Genomic DNA, 26,849 nt, shown 5'->3' with positions numbered 1-26,849 from the left:
GGAGCAATAGAAAAAACAGCTAGTCGCTTTGAACGAGTTTTGTCCCCGGTTTTTCAAGAGCATTAGATACCCTATATCGACGCTTTCCTTGATGCGATATAATACATCCTTGAAATACTTGATCGAAATTCCTCGATGTGTATAATCGCTCCGATACTGTGAATATACACGTCGAAATGGAGCTCATGGTATAAATAATATTTTACATTTATAATATAGAAAATGAAATTCCCAAGATGAGCTCTTGAAATTCTTAACTAAGCTATATAACAAGTGCAAAAATAATAAAGGGTAACATTTTGGAAAGCCCAAAGAAGCTCGAAAATCGCCGGTGCCTAATAAGCTAGCAATCGTACACACACGGCACATAATAAGAGTCGAAAATCAGCGTGCACACTTGCAAATCGTTCGCCTACATCTACATTGTGTATGCCAATTGAATGGAAGCAGCATAAACACACGGACGAGGCTCATTGGACGCGGCGCCAACAATTAGAGTCTGCACCGAGGCCCTCGGATATCGGCAATCGTTGCGCTCTCTCTCTTTCTCTCTCTCTCTTTCTCTCCACGTTGGCCCACATTTCACGCAGTTTTCGACTGCACCACTGCTGCCGCCGCTGCTGCCACTCGTCTGTTGTGCTGGCCTCGAGCCAATACACGAAACTCCGCTTCCGGAATAAGTCCTTACGCGCATAAAGATATCTCGCAAATAGGCTCGAGAGAGAGAGAGAGAGAGAAAGGGACAAAGTCTTACACTTCGTTTGTAGTGCTCGATCTCGATAATATTGTGTGTTGCTGCTCGTAGTCGTCGTCAACGTCGCGCAGAAGCCGCTTGAAAAGCGACGAGGCGTCCACGAGGAGGATGATAAGTTGGAAACTTTTGCACGTCCGCGTGTGCCTCTCTCGACTGTGTGTGTATTATAGGCCGTGCACATTCGAACTCGACATTATATCGACTCGTTTTTAGCACAATATAACTCGCGTAGTTATAGGCGAGCGCGCGCCAGTCCAGCCGTGAGTTGGAGTTTATTGTGCCCGATTCATAATGCGCAATCGGCTCGTTCCCGTTGTACAGCCCCCGAAGTGAGCCGAGCTGTCTCATTTAACGGCCAGCTCTTTCTCTCTTTCGCGCGTACTCTTCCTCGCATCTATGTGGGTGAAAAACGTATACATCTGCCAAGCAGAGAGAATAGCTCGGCGAGCTTCCGCCTGCATGAACAAGGCAACTTTTGCGTATGAAAACGTTGAGAAATATAGAGAGAGATGGCATAGTAGTTGCGATGAAAATTAACAGCTTTTTATAGGTTCACTTGACTCGTCACGTTTTTTTAACATTATTTTCTCGTTTGGAAAATTGAACAAATTCGCAAAACTATTGTTGCAATAAAGATCGTCTTTTTACCGTACCTTCTTAAAGACTCTCAAAATCTAATTGTGAAATTTCATTTCATTCATTTCTAACTTTGCATATCTATTATATACTCTTCCTAGACGTAAAATTCGAATCAAAAATTAATGCTGCACCCTCCAAAATGAAATTTTCCTAATTCATCCAGATTAATTATTAATTTTTTAGGAATTGTGTTCTTTCTTTTCCGAGAATGATAGCAAAATGAATATTTCACGAGGCAGCAGTACGTGCTGTATCATAAAACCACATGCAGTTCGTGCAGATTTAACCGAGAAAATCGTCTACGATATTCAGAGAGAAAACTTTAACATAAAAAAAATGGTCCCTTTTAACATTAGCAAAGTAAATTGTCAAGAATTTTACGACATTTATAAAGGCGTCGTGCCGTTTTACGAAGTAAGCGAAAAGAAATTATTCAGGAGTAACGCGCTCATGTGGCGATGGTGAATTTTTTCTCCTTTTTTTCTAGGAGATGGTGGGGGAATTGAATTCGGGAACATGCGTAGGTCTTGAAATAACGCACAACGACCCAAAAGTAGATGTCGTAAGTGAATTCAGAAAACTCTGCGGTCCAATGGATTCGGTAAATTGCTATTTTTTATCGTGATCAATTGCTATTCTGTAAAGTCTCAATCAATTCGTTTTGTGATTCAGGAATTGGCAAAAGAGATACGTCCGAATTCACTTCGAGCAAAGTATGGATTAACTAAAATTCAAAATGCGGTTCATTGTTCTGATCTTCACGAAGAAAGTGTATTAGAAGTGAGGGCGTGTTTAGTTATACACTTTTTCAAGTCAATTTAAGATAGAATATAAATCTTATTTTTTTTAGGTTGAATATTTATTCAAAATCTTGTTGGCGTAATCGACTAATTGGAATAATCTACGATGTCCGAATTCGTTTTATGAATAAAAAAATTCAAAATTGATACTCGTGTAAACAATTTTTACAAACATCCTATTAAATCCTAACCAATCCGATCGAAGAGAAAGTAGTACATATACTGAAAGTGTTTTCACTTCGATCGAGAAATAATTCATTATTGGAAGAGGCTCGCACCAAGATATAATATTTCCAACCCTTCTTATCTTGAAAACTAGACCGAGATGGTCATTTAATATATTTGGTAAGAATCAACAAAGTTTCCTTCTCTCAACTTCATTTTTTTTCTTCTTATAAAATAAGGTATTTTATCCAATGCACCAAGGATAATTTCAACGTTGCATGGAGCGAGTAAAATTTTTACCTAGGCTATAGATGTAGAAAGTTGGTTTTTTATGAACTGAAGTATAATACATGTTTGTTAAGCTTGAAATTTACTCCAAACTTGAGTTTCAAAATTATCTGCATTCTGCATTTTAATTTCCAAATAGCATACTTATTTGATTTATAATGGATTACTGAAATCTCAAATTTTTGGCGATAAAAAAATTTAATAATCTAAGCTGCTCGAGTGATAAGCAATATTCACGCCACAAAGAAGGTAACAGCGCGGTGATAACACAAAAGCGGAAGATATATTTTTCAAACACCACTCGTACTTGAGTATTTTTGCCTAAGGCTACATACTCTATTCAAAAGTCGATCTCCTTTTCTCTTTCTCTATTATGAGCTTTGAGTTTGTACAAAACAGAGTAGACGAGAGAGAAAGGGATAGAGATGTGAACATACTATTTTCACAATGAAAGGTTATCATTAAGGTTATCACGTTAATGCCTAATTAACCCTTGGAGGCACATTGCGCACAAACGAAATTCGACATTTTTGACTACTCGCTCGTTATGAGTACAGAGTACAATATCATAGTATCGCATTGTTAAAAATATAATAAGTTGAGTGAAGTGAGAAACAAAAGACCGTGTCGGTAATTTCGTAACGCGTATAATAGCCTCTCGACAAGTTGTGGTACAGCGCTGATGTGCAGTAAGCTTCAAGTGCACATATATAATATATTATATATGTAGACCAACAACAATCGGCCTCTCTTGCCCCGCAAAACTGCGCTGCGACCCTCGTGTACATGTGGGGGGCAAGCCCTCGAGACACGAATTGACTTGACTTTCTCAAGACGCTATACATACATATATTCATGAGAATACCTCTTTCACTACGAACAAACACACACATACACACACGTGTATGCCTACGTAGCGTATACAAATACCCGTAAAACAAGTACACGGTACAAAAGGCCGCACTTAACCGCATCAAAACCTCGAAAGCCTTCATTATCGACATCGGCCAAAAGCCGCTTGCTGCTGGATTTGTCGTGCGATCGGCCACTTGGCCCTTTTTTTTTGTATTAGCTGCTTTTCTCCTCCCCCACTCGTTCTCTTTCCAAGGCTTACTTATATAGTGGAAAACACCTCGAGGGAGATCAAAATCTGAACGAAAAAGAGAGCTCTTTCCAAGCGTGCAGCGTCGCAACTTTATTCTCTCCTTCTCTCGAGCAATATGTGCGGGCGATATTTATAGGCATCGTCGAGCAACTCGTGGCTTCCCGACTTCAAGTACTTAACTATTAAGATGTTTTCGAAGATGAGAAGAGAGAACATTTTTTAATAAGCGCACTTGGTCGGCTTGTGTCTTGGCCGTTTGAATTTCGACTTTTCATTTGTTCCATCCCTGTAGGATAAGAGAGTTAATGAGAATTTTACCTTGACTAAATAAACTTTATTTCGTAAGAGCGCGTTCAAAGGTTAAATTTTGTTTTTCAATTACTGTACGTATTACGCGATTTTAAGCATAATTGAAGTTTAGAACTTTTCGTAATTCCATCTCGCCTTGGTCGGGTGAAAATGACCCTCATAAAATCGAAACTAATGTAACAAGAAGTTGTAACTCACTTTTTCGAGTAAAATGGGATTTAAGGTCTGATTATTTGAATTGCAGATCTCGATTTATAAATATATTACACTACGAAATCTCAAAAATTTTAATTAACTTTTCGTACGCGCTATACGTCAAAAGTTCAACAAAGACCGGGGGAAATATTTTCCTAGCTCCAACTGTTTATCGGGTAACTTACACGATCAATCTTTGGCCCCTAACGACATCACACCTCGTAATTAAACCAGTCATGCTCGAGCAATGGTCCAGTATTCCAACGATTACCATTTAACACGGGTTCGCAGCAAAATTCGTATGTACATGTACATACGTGAAAACAAGAGGGGAGAGCGAAAAGTGCGTTCGCTCCGACGATTTTCCTCCCGGCAGACATTTCGAAAGCAGTTATATTAAAGCCAAAGATATAATGTACATATCATTGATTTTACCTGTTGCTTTTTGACATCTCCCGTGGTACGTATACATATATAGGCGCACGCCCTAATAATGCAATATCTCGAGAGATTGAAAGGTCATTGTGCTTAGTACTGTGCTGATTGACGACCGAGAGAAGCTGGAATAAAAGATGACTCGAATATCATTTTTTAAAATTACTTTTTTTATTAACCAGAAATAGTGAAAAAAAACTTGATGATTTTTTTAAAGAAAATGTTTGCTTCGAATCGTTGTCAGCTTTTTCAACGATAATCCATACGTACATAAAGCGTAACTTAATAAACGCTACACATATAACAGCATGTCTGGGGCGAAGAAAAAGAAAAATTTGCGCTTACAATTATTTCAATGCGTTGCAGATCGAGCTCCAAGGAGGTTTCTTTCTTTCTCTTTCTCTATAATAAACTCGCGCGTTGCATACAAAATACGAGTTAAAAACAGAGCTCCATTGAAACTCTGGCATCAGCTCGTCGCGCCCTCGAGCTCTTTCAGAAAAGCTTCCTATACACAGAGCTCGCTGGTTTTTATCTTTTTGATTTTCGCTTTAAACGCACTCACATTCTCTCGGCTTGTTTGCGCGCGATGAAGGAGAGTGTAAGGTAAAAAAACCAACGCTATTACGCTCGCAACAACTTTTGTACGAATTTTCAGTTAAAGAAAAAAAATTAACTTTCCGAAATGGAAAAAGGTCCGGCAAATGCCTATTCATCATCCCTTTGAAAAATTTACTGAAAAAAAAAGAAAAAAAAGATTGTTCTTACCTTTTTACATTTCTTTTTACGCTTATTTTTATGACAAGAGAAATAGATATTCGATGTCACGAGTCAGTCTTCCTCCGCTGAAACCGCAATCATTCCAGTCCAATTCATTCCTATTCAATAATTTAAATTTTCCCTCGGCAATACGTATAAAAGGCTTACATAATGTGTTTTGAACATCGGGGACCATTCCGATGATATGTGACTACGGAATCAGCGGAATATGTTTCAGGGCTTAATTACTTTCTAGCCGATAGAAACGATGATATATTCAGATCTGCAGTTTGACCGCTCGTGAAAAATGCATTATTTTGAAACCACTGCGGCGTTAAATGCGATTGATTTTGGTCATAATTTCTCGAATCTTTAACGTTATTACTCGAGAATGCATGCAGCATTTAAAGTCTAATCCACTCGGGAGTTTCGCGCGTTGCAGAGAAAAATATCTACCGAGATTGGCAGCGTAAGCGTGTCAATTTTGTCCAGGTAAGTAGTAAATCAGTAATTCGGTCAGCCACGAGCGAAGACAGAAAAAAAAGACGAGGAAAAAAAAGGAAAGAAGGGCAAAAGAAGAATATGAAAAGAAAGTCGTGTAATTGCTGGCAGTGCATGGCAACATAATGATGGGCTTTTTTCTTTGCTCGTGTCGCAGGGGGGTAGTCGTCGTCGCTCGCGCAGAGGATGGTGTTGGTGGGTTGTATCGCCGAGCTTATATACACATGCACATAGAGACATGCATCTGCAGCGACCGCCCGCATCGTGGCGCCACATTCAACATTATCCAGACACGCTGGCTGCATGTTGGATACGTGTGTGGGTGCAGAAACGTACACCAAGTGCAGCCCCGTCGTATACGTGCACGAATAAGCTCGTCCATAACTCGCCTTGAAGAAATGCAGCAGCAGCAGCAGCGGCACTGCGCTGGAGAAGGACGGCGACGGCGGTGGCGGCGAAGTTGACTAGCGCACATACACACACACACACACACACACACACACACACACACACACAGAGAACGTGTGTATACGACTGCGTAGTGTATATAGGAGATGTCGGTGCAGCAGCTGCAAGCACTAAAAAGTTCCGTCTCTGTCTTTCGCTCGGTGCGCTTTTCCAAGCGAGCACGCGTGCGCCAAAGCAGAGCTCTGGTCTGGCTGGCTGGCCGCCTGCCTGCCTGCCTCCTCCTATAGCACACAGCTGCAGCCGCCGACGCTCTCTCTTCTGCTCGCTGCTAGCAGGGTGTGCAGTGTAGTAGCATCGCGTAGCCATGCGGCCCGTTCGCGATCGACGCCTCTGAAGGCGCGCGCGCGCCTCGCTCGTTTATTACACGTATATACGGTATATATACAGAGAGAGAAAGAGAGAGAGAGAGAGAGAGAGAGAGAGAGAGCCCCCGTGTCGAGTAGAGAGTGCAAGAGAAAGAAACAGAGACACCCCCGCGCTCTGCCTGCGCCTCGTTTCTCACCAGTGCGTGTGCTTGCGTTTGTTTTATTTTATATAGTTTTTGCCTTTTTCGACGACCCCACCGCGAGTGCCCGCGAGTGCTGCGTTTTTATCCTTTCTATCCCAGACGCGCGCGCGAGTGTGTAAATCCGCGTCGAGTATCGAGTGAGTAAGGCGCGCTGCGCTGCGCTGTGTTGGTGTTGCTGCTGTGCTGCCAGTGTCTGCGCCTCTGTGTGCTGCTGCTGCTGCTCTCTCGTGTATATGTGCAGTTGGTGGTGCTTTACTACCGTTGCGAGCGCCGATGCTGCTGCTGCTACTGACCGAGTGACCTCCTCTTCCTTCGAGTCGTCGACGACGCGACTGCTACTACCCTGGTCTAGCACAGCAGAACGACCATCATGAGCTGGTGCTGTCGCTGCTGCGCCAACGAGGGGCCCACGACGACGACGACGACGACGACGACCAAGTCCAAGACCAAGAAGAGTTGCTGCGCCTTGACTGCCTCGTAGGGGGTTAGCGACAAATCACCATCATGAATAAACAAATGAAATATCGTGCCCTGCATCGACTCCTCTGCTCCGTTTTGTGTTCGTATCGAGAGAGATAGAGAGCTCGAGGGAGAGCTGCGTTGAGAGGCGGCAGCGTGCGTAAAACGGGGGTGCTAACGATCCTACGACGACGTCTAATTCAATTGAAGCGTCTGTGTAACACGGCCTCTGACAGCTCCGAACCCGTGTGCGCCAGTCGAACGATTATAGTCGTTAATACACGCGCGTGAAACGATCCTCTGAGTAAACAGCCCATCGCGATTTTCCAGACTCTATCTCGGAACGTGTAATTCGCCCAGCTCGACGACGATATATTTAGTTAAAAGTCACGGTGAGCGACGCGGAGCCAACGTTTCTTGCAATTATCAGAGCGCGCTAGACTTGAGCGAAAATTACACGTGTTCCGCGGGAGATACGTGTAAAACGTTGCGCGTTTTCCTTCGCGACGACGACGAAGACAGGAAGGCTTACGACTGCCTCCGCGTCTAATCTTTTTCTAATGACAAGCGCCCCCCTCCATTACGTAAATCGTTCTCCATCGAACGCGTATCTCATGTATGTACGTGGGCTCGATAAAAATTTTATATTTTTCAAACTGACCGAGGCTTGCATAAAAGTTGCAGACCGTAAAATTGATTCTCCATACGTACGTAACTTTTCGCATGAATTATTCAAGTACACTCGCGAATAGAGCACAGGGCTAAGAAAATTAGAAAAAATGGCTAGAATCATGAAAATGATCCTCGTGCTCGAGTTGCTTTGCGTGAAATATTCGGAAATTTGAAATATTCGTGCAGCAATATTGGATCTAGGCTTGTTATTGTTATTTCACGATAACGCGTCGAAAACGTACGATAAAATTATTGAGAAAAAATTCACATCGAGGGGTATAAAAACGCGCTGAACGTATACGATTTGTGCGCAAACAAGTGAGCAAGCGAGTTCTAAGAGTTGTCCCAAAAAATGAATCTGCATAATTCAAATCGCGATTTAATCGTAACTTTCCAACTAGTTCAAACGCAAATAGATTGCGATGAAAAGTTGCACAGTGCGTTATAAGCGTACAGCTGGGAATTCGAGATATTTAGGAAAGCCCGATTGAGTCGAAACTAGATATATATCATATGACTGACACATTTGGCACATTGAGAAATCCACGGAATTGATTGTAAAAATTTTTCGGACAATTTTTAAGGAAAGGAATTCTCACACGACTTGCATGCATATTAGTAGCCCCGCGAGAGGGTGGGGTCGGGTAATCGGCCAAATATCTCGAGGATCTTCGAGCTAGCAAGTATCGATCGACAAATTTACCCGGAGCACGTGACTCAAAATAAAGTCGCGCTATAATATTAAGCCACCGATGCGTGCGGTCAAAGGCTTCGGTCAATTTACTCGACGTAATGGAAAAATATATTTTACAGGTGAATGCTTGGACGCTCGCTATTTTTCATCAGCAATAGGTTTTTCTTTTTACTTTTTGTTCGGGTAAACATCAGCTCTCACTGTCTCTTTTTCTTTCGTAACGAAACGGAAAACGACTACCGTAAAATTTATTCGCGTGCGTCGAAAAAGAACTGATGCTGCGTTGTGACCACAACTGTAAAAATACAATTTGTCCATCGAGCCTGCATTCGCAAATATTTCATGTTTCCGTCATTCGTAACCGTTTATTCAGCTGTACTAGCTTTTATCAAGTATTTTAAATTATCAAAGTTTATATTGCGAATTGACGATAGTTTTCAATCTATAAATTTTTCTACGCAGTAATAAAAATATTTTAGTTTGTTCAGTGGAGATTTTTTCCGTCGTGTCACCGGGGCTGACGTCGTTTTAAAAAGTCCATTTTAATGAAGTTCAGTTCAATGTAATCAAAAGAAATGCTCGGTGACAAATTCGGTTTAAAAAAGACGTACTCGTAGGCAAGAACGAGAGAGAGAGAGAGAGAAAGGGGGCAGGACGGAAAGACTCGATAAAGTCAAAGCGTGTATAATTCAGGCAGACGCGCTGAATAAATAAAAAGCTCATTCTGTATGATATTCCTTTTTTTCATTTCGCATGCGCCACCGAAGTCGGTCTATCGTGTATCCTGATGTGCATTTTATACACACACACACACATAAGCGCACAAATCGCGTATCAGCGTTAACTATTCTCCCTCTTATTATTCGACGTACGAAGCGCAACGGCGACGACAACGACCAAAAAAAAAAGACAACTTAAGTAGAGCAATACACAGTAGCGGAAACGACACTGGAAGTTGAAACCGTCGAGAAAGAAAAAAAATCTCTGAACGAATTTTTCTGATTTTTCGTTGGGCAGCGAGCGTCACGCAATTACTAACGATCGTCGCTTTACACGCACTTCGGGGACGCGGGGGCAGCACCAATCCAAGCAAATTACTCGACGCACGAGTACCCGTATACGAAAGCTCGAATGTACGAGTAGGGTTTACGCATACGAGGTTTTATTATGTTAGATTCGGGGGCAACGTTAGTTGTAGAATTATGCGAACTGGCGAAGAAGGCGGCGGAGGATGGGAATATATTATAGTTGCAACCTCGACCTACAAACTCGAGGTCTCGTGCGCGCTCGAAACTATAGACTGCGGACGATGACACAAAACAGATGTACATACCTAAACTCAGCCGCGCGTATACTATAGAAAGATGCTTTGGGGTTAATTGTCGCGATATTGACGAGGAAAACGTGTACGTGCGAGTAGCGGCTCGGCATTTAGCCGTGACTCGATTCGAGCTCCGCGTGATTGCGGCAAGTACGCTGAAAAAAAAGGTCAAAACGAAAGCGTAAAAAAATTATATCGAGACTCGCACGCGGTATTGATTGTCGGATAAATCGCTGCTGAAAATATGGAAGTATATACTGGTTGGAGCTCGTGCTCGTTCGAATATTATATTGCGTGCGTGCGCGCGCTTGCGACGGAGTCGAGCTTTTAAAACAGCGCTGCAAATAAATGAAGTCACTCGAAAGTGCGCCCAAATCGAGAGAAATTCCGTACGCTAGCGAGCTTTGTTTCGAGCTCTCCGCTTCTGTATAGTAGAGTACACGGGGGTACACGAGCACGAAGAAGCGATATCTTTTCAATTTCTCTCGTAGATTAAAAGAAATAGCAAAATCGATATGTTCTATGGACTGTGCACAGACTGCGAGTAGCAGCAGCAGCAGCAGCAGCGGTAGAAACGGTGCTATATAGTGCGCGACTGGCAGCACGATGACCGAGTTATCGCGAGACTGATTTCCGACGCGCTATATAATATACAAAACCGTTCTTTGTGCTCGAGAGTCTATTTTTCATCGCCCATATCGATTTCTGTTCATATTTCATCCGTATAACGATGCTCGCGGAGTTACGCGATTAAAAATCACGTTTTTGGAAAAAAATGAACGGTTCGCGTTCGGAGGAGGGACAAGAGGCTCTCGATACGGACGAACACGGTCGGAGGAGTTTTTGCAGGAATACAATGCGAATCGACGGTGAGCGGATAAGTCACGTAGTATGCTTGCTACTAAACAGGAGGCACACCTAGAGGCGAGGAGGAGGGAGGCTCAGCCAGCGACTCGACGAGCAGCTACGAGAGAAAGAGAGAGAGAGAGAGCCCTTCATCTGGAAGGAAGAATCGAAGTGCTACCGTGATCAAAAATTGCGCGCGGTCGGCGATTAGCGGGCCATGAGCGGCCATGTGCGCAGATAGCCGGCCGTACGCAGCAAGCAGCGGACGACGAGGAAGAAGACGCTGGACGTCGTCGACGATTGTCTCGAGAAGAAGACGGAGGAGGACGCCAGAGGCCGGCTCGACGATTAAAGGCCCCGGACATCAATGGAGGCGGAGCTACCGATACCAATCGACAAGCAGACCTTCCTGCAGAAATTGCTCTTCTACACGACCGCGTTCTTCATCCTCCTCGGCACCTTCAGCCTCTTTGCCTTTCTCTTCCTGGTGCCGTTCGTCATTGATCCGGCCTTCACGACGATATTCATGGACTTCGACACGAGGCCCGCCTTGTGCGTCACCATCGATGTCGAGTCCAGGAGAGGTGACGATGATTCGTTTTATTCCACCGCCACTCTAACTTTATTCCTCTCTACGTTGCTGTTATTGTTGTTGTTGATGTTTTTGTTCTTATTGTTATATCGAAGCTCTTGTGTATACTTTCTCTTGACTTCTTTCATCGAACTCGATACAATTCTATATTCTCTCTTTAGAAAATGTATGTATGTATGTATATTTTTGCTACAGTGCAACGAATGACATTGAAAATCCACTCTGTATCCGCATCCGAGAATAACTAACGGAATAGGAAATGCTATTTGCAAGCTATACGATCGAGTGGATTTTTTCTGTCGGCATTGTTCTACATATCTACCGATCAATGTGTACTACTTTTTCTCTATTTTCTACGTGTTCTTCTCTCTGTGCCGCTTTTTATTTTATTTGTATCGCACCGAAACTTTCTCACATCTATACGAAATTTCAAGTCTCTCAACGCCACGGTTAAAGTACACCGCACACGTCTGACTCTATCCTGTTATTCTCTACTTATCCACGCGCTCTTCGGCGTATTATGTATACGGCGTCCGACGTATTCCATATACCTGAATCAGGCAGACGGTCGAACGAACCAGTTCGAGTTTCGTCACATGTAGTGCAGTAACATATATAATATATGATGTCAAACCACGCGTACGGTACGATGTAACTCCATTATCGATCGTGCGAGCACATAAAGTCGCCGCATTTTCGCATTTTCGCACCAAACTCGCCGCAAAATCGAATTATCACAGGTTTAATCATCCAGAGGGTAATTATTGTCAGACTCGAGTAAATTCCTATCGCACGAGCATTGATTCAGTACTAGTCAAAGACATTGGAAACACTTTGTTTAATACGGTTAATGCAGCGTCGTGTACGATATTAACAAATCATTATGCGCAATCTTCGTAGATTAGGCTTTAGCAGTTGCACGCGCGATTCGCATTTGCTGCACGCGGCGCCCTGCTCGACACCGAGTAAAATCAAAAGCCGTAATTTTTGTTTCAATTTCTGACGAATAAATATCGAGTTGCAGTGTACATTAATTTTTTATCGTGCTATCGATGATTTTTTTCCGACGTCCGTTACTGATAAATCGTGCAATTTCGTTGATAATTAACGCGGAAGGAGAAAAAAAATCAAATTTCATTGTGCACGTCGAATATAAAAAGTAATGGTTTAACGATGCGCTATCAAATTGCATAAATTCGAGTAAACGGATGGAAGGATATTCGACATTATAACGACACTAAAGGAGAACATCAATAAAATAAATCGAGCCCGGTGGATACGTATAATGCTTTGTAGAGGCTGCTGTACGTTTTTGGCTCCAAAGCCCGCAGCTTCAATAGCTGCCATATTGCCTGCTTAAAAAGATCTCCGAGCGTTTTGTCTCCAGCCAACATCTTTTATGTAATGTTGCTGCGTTTGCCTACTTTTCCACACTTGGAATTTATACTGAGACTTGAATAGATTTTGTTGTTGTTGTTGTTGTTGTTGTTGTTCAAGCAAAAATGATTATTGTTCGCATTTATTTGTCAAATAGAAAATCTGTGTAGTCTTTTTTATTAATTTGATTCTCCATGATTTTAATCAAATTTTTTCATTGTATATTACCAAATAATTCGGAAATATTTGACCTGGCAAAACTTTCATCGACATTTTCCTTAAATTGAAATTTGATCCACCTCTAATCTATTAACAACTCCATTTACGTTAATCTTCTACGCACACGCATACTATACGATATACCTGTTATGCTATATGCTTGCTGTATTGGCAGTATTTGTCCACTGCGTGCAATATAGTTTTAAGAATCGAAGATTCAATCGTGTGAAAAAAGGTACACCGTTCAACGTCTTGCGAGGCACGTGTTTGATCGCCGCATTAAGGATTTTTAATAAACTGAAAAAATTTCGGTCAAATCAAGAACTTGAGCGTGAAAATTGGCCAAGGAGCGTACTTCCAAGTCGCGTTTATTCCAGTGCAAAGAATCACCGATGCGCGCGCGAGACTCGTATATGAGCGCGTCCAGCATAAGTCGGCCACCCCGCGCGATTACGGCATTTTTGGCCGAAAGTGTCGTATGTTTAGCTCGCTCGGAAACGTTTACCAAGGGTCAGAAAAAAAATCCAAACCCATGGATCGATAGATTTTTTCCTCCTCTTTCTAGTGGTGTAACTCGAAAAATTCTTAAAAATTGATTTTGAGGTTAAAACTCGACTTGAATGTTTAAGTCCATTTTCCCAAAAAATGTATCCTCCGATTTCAATTTAAGTTGTACCAATCGAAAGAGGAGGCAAAAATCTATCGAAAACCATGTTTTCTAGGATGGAGAAATGATAAGAACTATTAAAGATATCGAGATGAATAGCGCGGGACGGCACGCGCGGACCTCTTTTCCTGCCTATATCTTTTCGACTCGCTAAAAAAATGCTGAAAAAATAATTTAAACACGTAAATCGATAGATTTTTTCCTCTTCTTTCGATTGGTAATGTTAATTTTGAGGTCAAAATTGAAATACTAGAAGAAATATTGACTTAAAAATTCAAGTCAAGTTTTGACTATGAAAAAAATTTTTGGGAATTTTTTCAATAACACCATCAGAAAGAGGAGAAAAAAATCTATCGATTTACGTGTTTAAATTATTTTTCCAGCCTTTTTTAAGCGATTACGAGGGAGTCGAAAAGACAAAGACACGGCGCCGCGTGTGTGCCGCCGCTGGCGCACGAAAAACAGGTCCGCGCGCGCCGTCCCGCGCTATTCATCTCGATATCTTTAATAGTTCTTATCATTTCTCCATCCTGGAAAACATCGTTTTCGATAGATTTTTGCCTCCTCTTTCGATTGGTGCAGTTTATTTTGAAGTCGGAGGATACATTTTTTGGATAAATCGACTTAAACATTCAAGTCGAGTTTTAACCTCAAAATCAATTTTTAAGAATTTTTTGAGTTACACCACTAGAAAGAGGAGGAAAAAATCTATCGATCCATGGGTTTGGATTTTTTTTCTGACCCTTGGTAAACGTTTCCGAGCGAGCTAAACATACGACACTTTCGGCCAAAAATGCCGTAATCGCGCGGGGTGGCCGACTTATGCTGGACGCGCTCATATACTTGCGGCTTTTCGTGCATGTACACGTACACGTACACGTCGTCGAATAGCGAGCCAAAGTGTATATCTTTTGGCAAGCGCTTCGCAGTTAGAGAGCTTTATTTTTTCTCCAAAGAGTGGTTGAATTTGAGCGCTTCTGGCCACCGATCGCCTCGTATCGTTGATCGTCGCGAGTGAAAGGTTTTTATTTCGTGGTTTAACATTAAATATGGTAATCGAATCGGCGAGTCGCAGGCCTTTTTTCATCGATAATTGTCTTGATTTAGTTTTTTGATTAAAGTTACAAATTACTTTTCCAACTTCCGAATGCCCCGAGTCGGCCACGGAGTACGAACGCTGATAGTTTCTTTTTTTTTGTTTGCTGGAATCAACAAACTTCGCGCTCGTGCGCGTATAAAAAAAAGAAGCGCCGCTTCGCTTTAACAAAGTATATATAGAAACTCGCGCTGGGAAATGTCAAAAGCGAGAAATGATTGTTTGACGTACGAAAATAAATAGAACGGGCCGGGTTCGATAAAACGAATGTAACGATCTTTCAACAAAGGCATCGCGGAAAGGAGGTCCTCCAGTAGAAGTGTAGAGAGAGAGAGAAAGCGAGGCGGGCTCAAAAGCACGACATGCAAATAGCTATTCGAAAGTAATTTGTATTATATACGTAGCGCGTGGACAAAGCGCGGCAATAATCACAGATAAACTCGGGAGTACATTGCCAAATGGTTCAATTACTACCGATACTTATAGCCAAGTGTTCCGTTTCTTTCTCTCTTCTCATATTACATATATCGATCCAAATTGTGGCGCTAAAAAGGAGGGGGCTAACATACGCACTTGAATAGGAATGGGGCTTGCACGCAAAGTTGTTATACTCCAGTTAGCGAGCGCGTTTATTACTAAACATGTTATTATGCAAATCCGACTTTTTTCTCGCGAATATAGCCTTAATTGGGTCTCGCTATAGTCGCGTCAAATAAAGTATACGTACGGAACGACAATGAAAGCAACAAAAAACGAGAAAGAAAGGAAAAAGACAAAGTTATACTCCGCGCTAGATTGTCTCGGCAATTTAAGCGTAAAAAACAATTTATACGAGAGGTACGAGAATCTCGGCCCTGTCTCGGCGCTATGGGGGGAGCCGCGTGCCCGAGACTATTATAGCGAGCGAGCCGCTATGCACGCGTTTGCGCACCAGCAACAGAGAGACGAGTCGACATTATTAAAATGATTTAAGGACGGTTACGAAGCGAAGTATAACGACTCCGATACAGTCCAGCAGGAGCGGTATAACGGCTGGCGAGGCCAAAAGTGCGCCCTTATACGCGCGTATCTCGAGAGCTTAACGCTTATACGTGCAAGGAAGTTCGTTAGCCGCGCGGAGAATCGTGGCGCGAAATATTACATCGTACTTATATGACGAGCGACGAGCTGGCCTTTATCGTTAGCAGCAGTCGAGCCATTGAAAATAGCTTCGAACGAAACGTCGATATACGTGGAGCTGCTGATGTCAAATCAAGCCAATTGGAATCATTTTTCTCGTATCTCTCAATTGTTTTATTTTATAAAAAATATATATAAAATAACGAGATGTTACGTAATTATAGCAACGTAAAAAATTGTACGCTCACAAACATATATTGCACAGCGGTCCGACACGCGCCTAGAGACAGACGCGAACAAAGTTGTCAAGGTAGGTGACGACAACGCAACCGTTGAACGAAAAAAAAAAGAAAAAACTCCAACACTCGAGTTGCAATTGAAATAGAGACTTTGTCCTACGTGGCCAACTTCGTATATATATGTTACACGTGTGTATTCGCGAGGCTTATACGAGTGCGATGTTTTCTACAAAGGGCCGCTATTTTGTACCTCTCCAGCTTTTTTGACAAAATCATATCTAGGCTTTTCTCTCTCATTTTGCCTGCGTCGTAGATCCTTGGTATAACTCTCTCGAGTCTCAGTCGCTGTTTCCGAAAAATCTACTCTTTCTCTGCACAACGACCCTTTATTCTTTCTCTTTTCCTCTTTTTCTGTGTCTGCATATAGTATCGTACACGTGTACGCTTCTTCTCGTCACGATCGTCTATACTTTCTAAATGGTTGCACACACGGCTCTTTTGCGTTTATAAGACTGCTTATAAGCGCGAAAGAGAGATGTCGAGAGCGTAGGAGAACAAAATTTTTTGACCGTGGATCTGCGTATGTGTGTATGGAAACTAGGTACGAGCAACTGCTCCTGGACATCGTGTAGGGAAGGTTGCACCAAGGAGTTGTTCGAGTGCACGCAAATACGCGTGAATTACAAGCTGCCCGTCAACTTGACGGCGGAGCAGCTGGAAGACGACGGCGAGGCACAGGTGCTCGGAGGTGTCGGGAAGGACGAGGCCGTTGGTAAAAGTAAAGTCGGCAAGCGATCGTTGCACGATTACGATTACGTCGAGGAGTACGAGGACGACGAGCACGAGGACTACGAGGAAGAGGAGATCACCGATCCGAAAGCTCCCACGAGGTCCTTTCCGACAGGTACTTCATTCACAGACAGTATAAAAACCGCACGATTTCGATGCCCGATGGAAAAGTTGACAAAACTATTTTTCACTCGCGAGCGCGTCTGGGTACTTTGGAGAGATGATCGATGGTCAAAATCGAAAGAAAAATTTGCTCGAAATGGTGCAGTTTGCGGTAAGGGCGCAGCTGGCATTAAAAATTGAATATTTTAATTGAAATTCTCCATTTGGAGGAATAAAATTCTGAATAAATTTATAAGAAGCGGTGCGCTCTCTGCGCTTTTTAAAACGGGCACGAAAAGCACCCCGAACGCGGGGGGAGGGGTGTGCGCGAGCTCTTATATGAAAAGAAAAATGTCAACTGAAAAGTTTGAAAATTTTGCCGATCCACCAAGGTCTCATGGGAAACGACTCGGAGTGGTACTTTATGGGAGCGAAGCTGTTTCCGAACGTTAAGGGCTGCGGCTATCCACCGATGCTTAACTGCACGATATTCGTCAGGCAATACGCCAACATCGGGCAGAACTTTAGCTGCTACTATTCGAAAGTTGATCCAGGAATAGTCATCAGTGACCTCGACATGTGGCAGGTCTGTGTCTATTATTACAAGTCTTTCGAAACTTTTTGCTTGCCTCCTTGTACCAATTTCTTCGAGAGCAATTTAACGAGCATGAAAATTCAATGTTGCCCCCGCGCTCCAAATACAAAAACAAAGAACGAAATTGGCAAGAAAATCGAAAGTTTAATGAAAAAATGATTTCGTCTATCTGTTGGGCGCGTCGATGATGACGATAATCAGGTTTACATGAACCTGGTTTACGCAATGGCCATTCCCATACCGTCTTTCATAATCGCGGTGATCTACTTGACGATCGCCTACTTCAAAATCTACAATGAGGACGAGGCGGCGCTAGCCAAGGCCGCCGAAGCGGCCACCGCCGCCGAGGAGGGAGGACTCGGCCCCGATGGCGAGAAGATCGTCGGCGACGACGGGGCGACGCCAGTGCCGCCGGTGGGCGGCTGCTCGGACGAGGACGAGGACGTTGCGGAAGGCGCCATGACGCCCACGAGCTGCAGCGACGCCCTGGCCAGCTTCGGTCACGAGCTCAAGGTCGCCATGGTCGACGACAACAGCAGAGAGAGCCTCGATGGTATACCCGATTGTTATTCGGTGCAAGGGTAAGCCACAATTGCAAAGAAAAACAAACTTATTTACGCGTGTGTATGTATCTGCATGTGCATTGGCATGATTTAACTGCTTTGCTGGCAAGAGAAAAAGAGTGCAGCATCCATACGAACGGATAAATATGACTCTGCGAAAACATTTTTTCTCTCCAATTTTTAAGACACGTATATTAACTGTTGCAATAAATCCAGATGCACTTCAACGACTCGCGCATAAAAGTCAACGCGAAATGAGATAACTTAATGCTCGTGGCCCTTATGTACACATTGCGAGAGAATAAAACTGCGTTTACAAAACAGCGAAATCAACTTTATTTTTTTTCTCTCTCTCTCTTTCTTATGTTGGTTTTTCTTTTCCCCCACGTCTTATCACAATGGTTAAGCTTGAAAAGTGTAGTCAGTCGAGCTTAAAATCACGCGTATACATTGTATGACCGCAACGACGAAAGCCATACAAAGTCAGACGTGTAATACTAAAAGACGGAAAAGAGAGAAGAGAGAGAGAGAAAGACTAGAGTTTCAAGTTGTTATTGTCATTTGGCTTTCCTCGTAATGCAATATAGACAATAGACACTATATACCCTCTTTGTAAATCTAGTTTTTTTTTCCACAAGCCTGTCGACGGTTCGATGACTTATTAGCGTGTCCCAATGAGAATTTATTAAATCGTATTTTTCTTTCGGGTCGTAAATCGACGTAATTTCGCGAAAACAATGTGCGATCGCATCGAGCATGAAAAAACAGATCCTCGAGCTTTTAGTATGCAGAGTTACTTTTCCGACCAAATCGGAGAGAGATAAAGGATAAACATTACACCCAAATAACCGAGCATACTTTTTGCACTCGTGCTTTCCACGACATTACATACCTAGTGAAGTATTGCCACAGGCGGGTTCGTAGACTTTGCATTCTCTCACTCTTGTACCTACTTACAATTTACACGGAGAAATATCAAATGTACGTAGTTGCAGCAGACTTCGAGGCTTGTTCATGCATACACATATTGAGCGTATATTTTTGGTACATAGCCTCGTGTTTACAGACAACGAATGCAAGTAGTGTACCCATAAGGATACCGGGACATTCCCTGAAAACCATCTGTAATTAGGAGTAGCAACCCCCTATTTTGTTTATAATTTTTAACCTCTAAGGGTTGTTTATAACAGCACCACTAGTGGATGTTTATAAATAATTATAGTTAATTGTTTATAAAAAATTGATTATAAGTTTTTCCCTAGAGGTCAATGATCAACTCTGATGATAAATGTTTATGATCATTTGTGGTTAATTGTTTATGAGAAATTTGTTTATAACACATTGGTTATTATTTTTTCTACCCTCAAGTCAATGCCTGTCGGCGTCGCTTTCCTCGAGTCAATGCGTGTTGGTACCACTTCTCGAGTCAAGTCGAGACGCTCCCCACTCCCCGAGTCAATTCGTATCGGCGACGCGCATCCACTCGAGGAACACCGGCATGTATTGACTCGAACAAATTATAAACAATTTGTTATGAACATTGTGAACAATTAACCACAAATTATTATCAACATTCATCATGAGGATCATCAACCCTATAGGGATTTGTCATCAACAATTAATTATACTTGCTTACAAACATCTCCTCAGGGGTATTGTTATAAACAAACCTCGGGGAACAAATTAGAGCTGTGTAATAACTATAAACAAATTAGGGGGTTGCTACCCCCAATTAGGGGTAGTTTTTAAGGGGATGTCCTGGTATTCCTATAGGGGTACTACTAGTGCGTTCAGCAGTTAACATTATTTGCGCATTTCAACGCGATTAACAAAATTACTAATCGAGCTTTTATTGATACTGCACGACTATGTACATCTTTCATTTATTCTATACGTTTTTGATTTTCCTCGCGTATAACTGTCTCATCATCGATTTTATAGACCTCGTCGAGCTTTTACTGCTACCATTACTGTATTATTTATATCCCTCTCGACTCGAGGATGTTTTCTATCTTTCATTGGAAAATTGGATGAATTATATGGATAAAAAAAACCTTAGCGAGGTAAGAAAAAAATCTTGCGCAGCTGCTTGACAAGCAAAGAGCTGAAGTATTAACTTCAGCCTGGATTTGCTCAAACCTCTGCGTTCTGAATTACTTGTGAAAAAATTGAGTTTAAATATATAAGTATACCGGACAGTATGGTCTCGAGTCCGTCAATAATGGAATACTAGCTTCGTAGCACGCATATTACTGTCCTTTTACCAGTGCACACGAGTTTATTATCTGCTCAACTCGTCCGTGCGTATACTATATATAAATATCAATTATGCAGCGAGTAAAAAGGGTCATGGTCCGACTCTGCCACTTGGTGTTTATAAGAAAATGTCGATGCGAGCTATTTTTAGACAAGATACTATCTGAAGACAACTACTTACTTTTTTGGTTTGAAAAACTATTTTCCGAAGTTGTCAAGTAGGGCAATAATTGAAACAATTGTTTCTTGCGAGTACGTTATTTTTTTGATTTGTAAGCCCAATTCTTTTTTCTATTATCTTGTAAGACGAAATGATATACTGGCGATAAAAAATTGGTTGTACTTTGTGCAAGTAAGAATGAATATACTGTTTGAAAAAATAAATTTGCAAAGTAAAATCTGAGAATAAAACAAAGAGGAAAAAGAGATTATTAAAAACTGTCAATTTCTTTAAGTACACTCGAGACCATCGACCACGTAATCGACAGAATTTTAAAAAACGTTAGACTTCCTGATTTTTCATTTTCATGAAATTGATGCAATACAATGACTTTACAATTCATCTTAACATAAGCTTTAATTAATAAGAATGAATTTTTCTAAAAAATCGAAATATTGACAGGATTTACTGAAAAATATTGAAATTTGAAAAAAAAATCTATTCGATCTGCCGGTAAATCCCACCTGAAACCAACTAGTAATTTACTACAAAATTCGTAACATGATCAGTAAGTTCGGGCATGCGAGTTCCATTATACGAAACAAAGCATGAAGATACCTTTCATCGACTGTATCATGCATACATTTGCGCAACTAAAATCGCGAAGACTCAAAAGTTCACGCATGTGATCCATTTCTTTGAAATATTCTTCTTAATTTAGGTTTGTAATGGGATGCCTACACGTATCTATGCTGTATTAAGCTTTGAAGCGAATAAAATAAAATTATAGTATCACTTTTGATGTAAATCGTACTAATTACGATTTTATAAAAAATTTTTTTTGTCTTTCACAAAAATAAAAAAAACGATTCCCAATCGACTTGACCAGACTCAAGCTCGAATATTTTATTGACTGCTATTCGGGCATGCGAGCAAAATAACATGGTCGGTTGTGATAAATGGGGACGTTGATCTATAACTGCATTACGATTGTCGGTACGATCCCTTCCACATTGAAACTCGACACGAAAAGATTTTCTTAGTCTAAATTATTAGAATTAATACAAAATTTGAATAAAATACTTGTTTCGCTCATCTTCCAAGAGCGACACAGACCTTGAATTGAGAGCATAGAATAAGAATTCGAAAATACATATGAGTAAATCTCAATATTTTTGTGTAAACCTAAAATATACCTTTCCTCGCATTGTTAACGTTAAGTTTTCAACTTTTTCTTTTCTAGAGAACAACTTCCAGTGGGGTCCAAACTTGAATTCATAAAAAAATGCAATTTATAGCGTTTTTTATGCGTTTTGAAATGCAACGCATCCTATTTTTAATTTTCAAATTCTGATTCCCGATAGGCCCATCGGGCTTTTTTATCCAAACCATCACCAAACAATCCTCAGAAAGTAAACTTTCGAAAAAAATGTCACTGACTGGTGTGCGTCGCCTTCTACACTCTTGAGAAAAATTCAACTCGACTTTTAGTTTTTCAATGATTTTTCTACAAAATCCCAATATCCCAATTGGCCCCACCATGAATCATCACGAAATCACGGGGAAAAGTAGTTTTTGAGTTGCATAATCGAGTGGTATGTCTATTTTTGATGTGCGTGCTTTGTAAAAAAGTTATATACGATATAAACATGGGTTTTGCCCGCGCCCATTGTTGATTTTGAGTGCATTTTAATCGAATTTTGCGATGCACATCAACAGTTTTACTTAAAATGGCGCAATCTATATTGCCCATTTTAGCTTTCGACATTTTGGAAAAGATAACGCTATGTGTTTCTTTTTAAATATCAAAAAATTAAAATTTTAACCAAATTTAGGAGCAAATATTGTCCATCAATATGGTATAAAATATGGCTCATCAGCTTCAGCTTTAACATGTACTTTTTTAAATCTTCGAAGGCCCTCACCCAAATTTTATGGGCACTATTTTTTTCAGGTTTCTGAATCACTTGTAAGTCCCCAAAAAAATTTCACGAGTGTGCTTTAAAAAAAAAAAATTTTTTTTTTTAATGGTAAATATTAAAATTTCATAAGATTTACTCATATAAGATATAGAGTCATCGTTGGTTACTGTTCTAGTTATTTGAAAATTTAATAAAGCCACCCTCGTTAAGCGTATAGACACACGCACGCACGATGCACTTGTACAATTCGACAATGAGCACAAGAGAGAAAGTAAAGCAAGTGGGATGAGTTTGCCATGCCGTGATTATTTACCGAGAATTTGCAGCCCATTGATTTCTAGCTAAGGCTATATTGGGTTTTGCATACATTTACGACTTTACGCCCGTATATTCTGCCTACTTTTCATAATTTTTGTTGGAACGATGACAATGCTATTCGTTGGCTGAGCTATTGCCCCATCCGTGAAAGAGTTAATTTTTTCCTGTATCAAGTTTTTCCGTCGACAACTTGTGCATTGGCACGTAAAGATGCTCGGTTTCTCATTACATTTTACGACGGACGTATAATTTTGTCGAGCTCTTTCCTTGCGACGAGCATGCATAATCAAAGCAGAATAGACACGGCGCGTATATAGGACACGCGCTGGCACATATATTTAAATAACCGCTTTTTTTTATACTCGCGCGCAAAAAAGGCCTCACATTACAGGCCGCTTATTGAGAATGAATGAGTCAACGAGGACTCGAAGCAACCACGTATACTCTCCGCTGCTCAATAATTCACGTTTTTCCCATTAGCATTTCTCCATTCGTGTTTTTGTACACACGGACGATTCCAGTTCTCCATTTGTAAAAATTACCCGTCGTATTTTTTTTTTTTTTTCAACAAACCGATTGATTTGTATCGCTCGCTACGCTTTTTTCGATTTCGTCGGTATCGGTTCGTCATTGTTTTTGTTCAAAATATTCCCACACAAGCTGAAGGAAAAAAAAGCATATTCGAACGAATAGAAAATTTATCATTAATCAGAGTGAAAGGCTCGAGCAAGTTTCCCTCGCGTCAAATGCGAGAGCAAAAAAACAAGAGAGAAAAGAGAGAAAAAAAACATCGATTCGCAACTCCCCGTGGGCCCGAGCGCCTGAATCGTAAAGCTAGCCACGTTCGCTACTCTGCCCTCGTACACGGAGAGCCTCGGACACGCGCGCATTTGCACCCCTGCGCTCATTCTATATGCATTTGTTTCTCTATCCGAGTTGCATTGTTCACAAGACTTTTGCACTCGCGCCACGATATAAAATTCAATTTATAAAAGAATCGCGCAGAATCATCGATGCGGCTATGTATGATTGTGTATTCGTAATGCGACGAATCAATCTTGTAGCTCGGAGGCTGCAACGTCGGCCGGCTAATAAACAGTCGTAAAATTAATGCCGACCAGTTTATTACAGGGTGTAAGCCTTCGATGCGGTGGTTCGGGCGACTCGGCGGCGTAAGTCAATATCGCGTCGGGGTTGGAACTTAGCCGCAAGTATACAGTTACAGCACTGCGGTGTGCACTGCTGTTTTTCATCGCCCGGCCCGATAAGCCGAGTATCGCGCGCGAGCCAAGGTGGCGGCGGCGGCGGCGGCGGCGGCTCCTTATAAATTGATGCAGCTAGCAAACTGACGGTCGACTTCAAGCACTCGATGGCTTCTCGTTATTTTCAAGCGATATCCCCCTCCTCCTGTTTGAACAATTTTTCATCTTGATTAATGTCTTTCGTACGTATACTTTGATCGGCAGAACATCAGTATTATATATAATTTTTGATCGCGTATACACGCGAGAGTTGCTTCGTGTACTCGGCAAAAAAATGTTAAGTAAAACAGAAAACGGGCGCGCAGCGAATGACTAACAATAACGTATAAGAGCATCAAGCTTTCACAGTACCTATACGTAATGATAAAATCTCGAAGGCAGAAAAAGCTCTAAGCGCATTGAAGTAGCCTATATCTCGGCCTTCCATCGAGCCCAAGTTGCGTGAGAAACGCAATTCTCTCTATGCACGTATACATAACGTGTATACACATAATCCTTGCATTCTTACTTAACTCGTGCATTTTTCTCTCTCTTTATAAATATGGGCGGCCAAAGGAAGGGGCAAAAAATTTAATTTTTCCGAGTACTATACTGACGGATCGAGTGAGATTATGATGAAACTCCGCTACATAAAGTATAATTGTGACACATTCGCGAATTAATCTCCTACATTTTTTAATCCATATGTATAAATGTTCTTTTTTTCCATTTGACTGCATTATTGAATGCACATAATGCAACTTTAATTTTCCCGCTAGCCGACTCGCGATGATAGTCTCGTGCTCCGATTTTAAGCCCCGAGCTCTGCAGCTTTGAAAAATCGATTGTGACACTTATATAAGTTCAAAGTGTTTTTATGTGTGTCGAGCAAACAAGCTAATATCATACTTTTTTGTCTTTTATACTCTTCGCAGAATTAACCGTTTTCTCTTTTTGGAATTTGCAGAAACTTGAGCAAAACGATGACGACGAGTATCTCAACGCCACCTGGGCCGACGGCAACAGTCTAAAGCGCAGCTATCAGGGCTTGAAGGACATTTCGTACAGGCCCCGTTAATCCGGACGCCTGAACTTGGGCTGTAAATTCGACGGACAACCAACAATGAACAGCAGTTTTAGCAGCTTCCATCTACGCCTTAATATAATACACGTAATTTTCATTAAACAAAAGAAATAATAATAATAAATAATAAAATAAAAAAAAACGCCTGTACGCGCGCTGCTGCTACTGCTATACTCGCATTATAATACCGCTGCTGCAACGAAATATTTTTTCACTACTTCGATGAAAAAGAAAGGTAATAAAGCGGCAGAGACATTTTTTGTGGGTGTTTAAGAGAGTGTGAATAATAATTGTATGCGTGAAATTGTGTTGTATTGTCGAGCTGATCAAACAACAATAATAACAACGACTCAACTGGCAAATACTAGTTTTTAGCTGAATGAAAACCAAACGCGATTAATCGATGTAAGATACCGACAAAAATGATTGTATTTAAATAGGCTTTTATGGGGTATAATTCTTATATTGAGCAGAGTCAATTGGAAAATCATTTTGAAAAGAATCGAATCGCTTACATTAATTTTTATACGTAGCACAAAATAATTGTTTTCAGTTACATTCAGTTTCATCAGTTACATCAAAATTCAGAAGTTTTAGGCTGTGTGCACGTAAAAGTGTTTAAATCTTCATAATGTGCACTCGTAATTTAGAGATAAATAAAAAAATATTCATGGTTGAACTACGTACATCGTTTCAGTAGTATAGGTCGATAAAAAAAAAAGAAAAATACAAATTTTTTTGGTTCGTTTGTTCGCACAGTTTTATCTGACTCGACACATGCAAGCCTACAGGGATCGAGCAAAAAAGCTCTCTGCTGTTATTGATAATTATAAAAAATAGAAAATAAGTCGATCACAAAATTGCGCGGAGTTACCTGTTATCACAAAGTTTGAGAGCGGATGCATGCAATAATTGCCATCGCTCTCAATTCATGCTATCATCATTCCATTAATGTACATGCATTTGAGCACGCACGTGTACGTAATATACGTTTGAAATTGTAAATATAAGAAAGGAAGGGGAAAAATATGTCGAAAGCAATCGTTAAAGGGAAGACTCTTTTAATTCGGTCAGTTCGGTAATGGAAAAGAATTGTATACATGCCACTCGATATTCCGTTTTTTTCTCTCATGATGTATAGATATATTATGGATTGGATTTGAAGGCAAGCAAAGAAAGAAAAAAAAATCATGTTCATAAGTTCATCGTTCACTGAACATTTTATAAATATGAATAAAAATACAATACAAATAACAAATCACAATATATGACATATATTTTTTCGGAAGCAATAAATGCCACGTATGTAAATATATACATATAAAAATTAAAATCTTAAGCTCTATTACGACAACATGAGTTGTATATGACATTTCAACCAAAGATAATAATATATTATATATATGATTATGATATATGATGTGTATATGCATGTTGAGCATTCTAAAGGTAACTGCCATTTTCATTATTGCCAGGTGTATGATATTATACCATATTATATATTATATGTTATACGTTTTATTAAAATTTATTCAAGTGCAGATGACAAGACGGTGTTACTCGATTGTTGCGTGTAAATAAAACGGAGAAAA

The 26,849-nt window shown here is 40.9% G+C and overlaps 2 protein-coding genes across 3 annotated transcripts; both read left to right on the top strand.

Annotated features, from left to right (window-relative positions):
- The first annotated feature begins 1,612 nt into the window (after positions 1 to 1,612).
- Positions 1,613 to 2,276, top strand: LOC106650256 (nucleoside diphosphate kinase 7). Its single transcript, XM_014368181.1, has 4 exons — positions 1,613 to 1,807; positions 1,881 to 1,994; positions 2,066 to 2,173; positions 2,244 to 2,276. Exons 1-4 carry the CDS (start codon positions 1,613 to 1,615, stop codon positions 2,274 to 2,276), a joined length of 450 nt encoding a protein of 149 aa, XP_014223667.1.
- Positions 2,277 to 6,651: 4,375 nt separating this feature from the next.
- LOC106650496 (protein tipE) lies at positions 6,652 to 26,267 on the top strand. 2 transcript variants are annotated; one of them, XM_014368525.2, is made up of 6 exons: positions 6,652 to 7,410; positions 10,982 to 11,502; positions 16,829 to 17,131; positions 17,511 to 17,704; positions 17,915 to 18,294; positions 25,141 to 26,267. In XM_014368525.2, the coding sequence occupies exons 2-6, from the start codon at positions 11,286 to 11,288 to the stop codon at positions 25,202 to 25,204; spliced, it is 1,158 nt and encodes a 385-aa protein (XP_014224011.1). In that variant the 5' UTR covers positions 6,652 to 7,410; positions 10,982 to 11,285; the 3' UTR covers positions 25,205 to 26,267. The 2 variants fall into 2 exon arrangements, with proteins under 2 accessions (XP_014224011.1, XP_023316226.1); XM_023460458.1 differs by lacking the exon at positions 6,652 to 7,410 and having other exon boundaries at positions 10,203 to 11,502.
- Positions 26,268 to 26,849: the final 582 nt, after the last annotated feature.

This window comes from Trichogramma pretiosum, unplaced genomic scaffold, assembly GCF_000599845.2.
Source record: "Trichogramma pretiosum strain Unisexual culture from Peru unplaced genomic scaffold, Tpre_2.0 scaffold5, whole genome shotgun sequence".
NCBI classification, from domain to species: domain Eukaryota; kingdom Metazoa; phylum Arthropoda; class Insecta; order Hymenoptera; family Trichogrammatidae; genus Trichogramma; species Trichogramma pretiosum.
The sequence above is the reverse complement of the archived record's forward strand: the minus strand, read 5'-3'. Positions and strand labels throughout refer to the sequence as shown.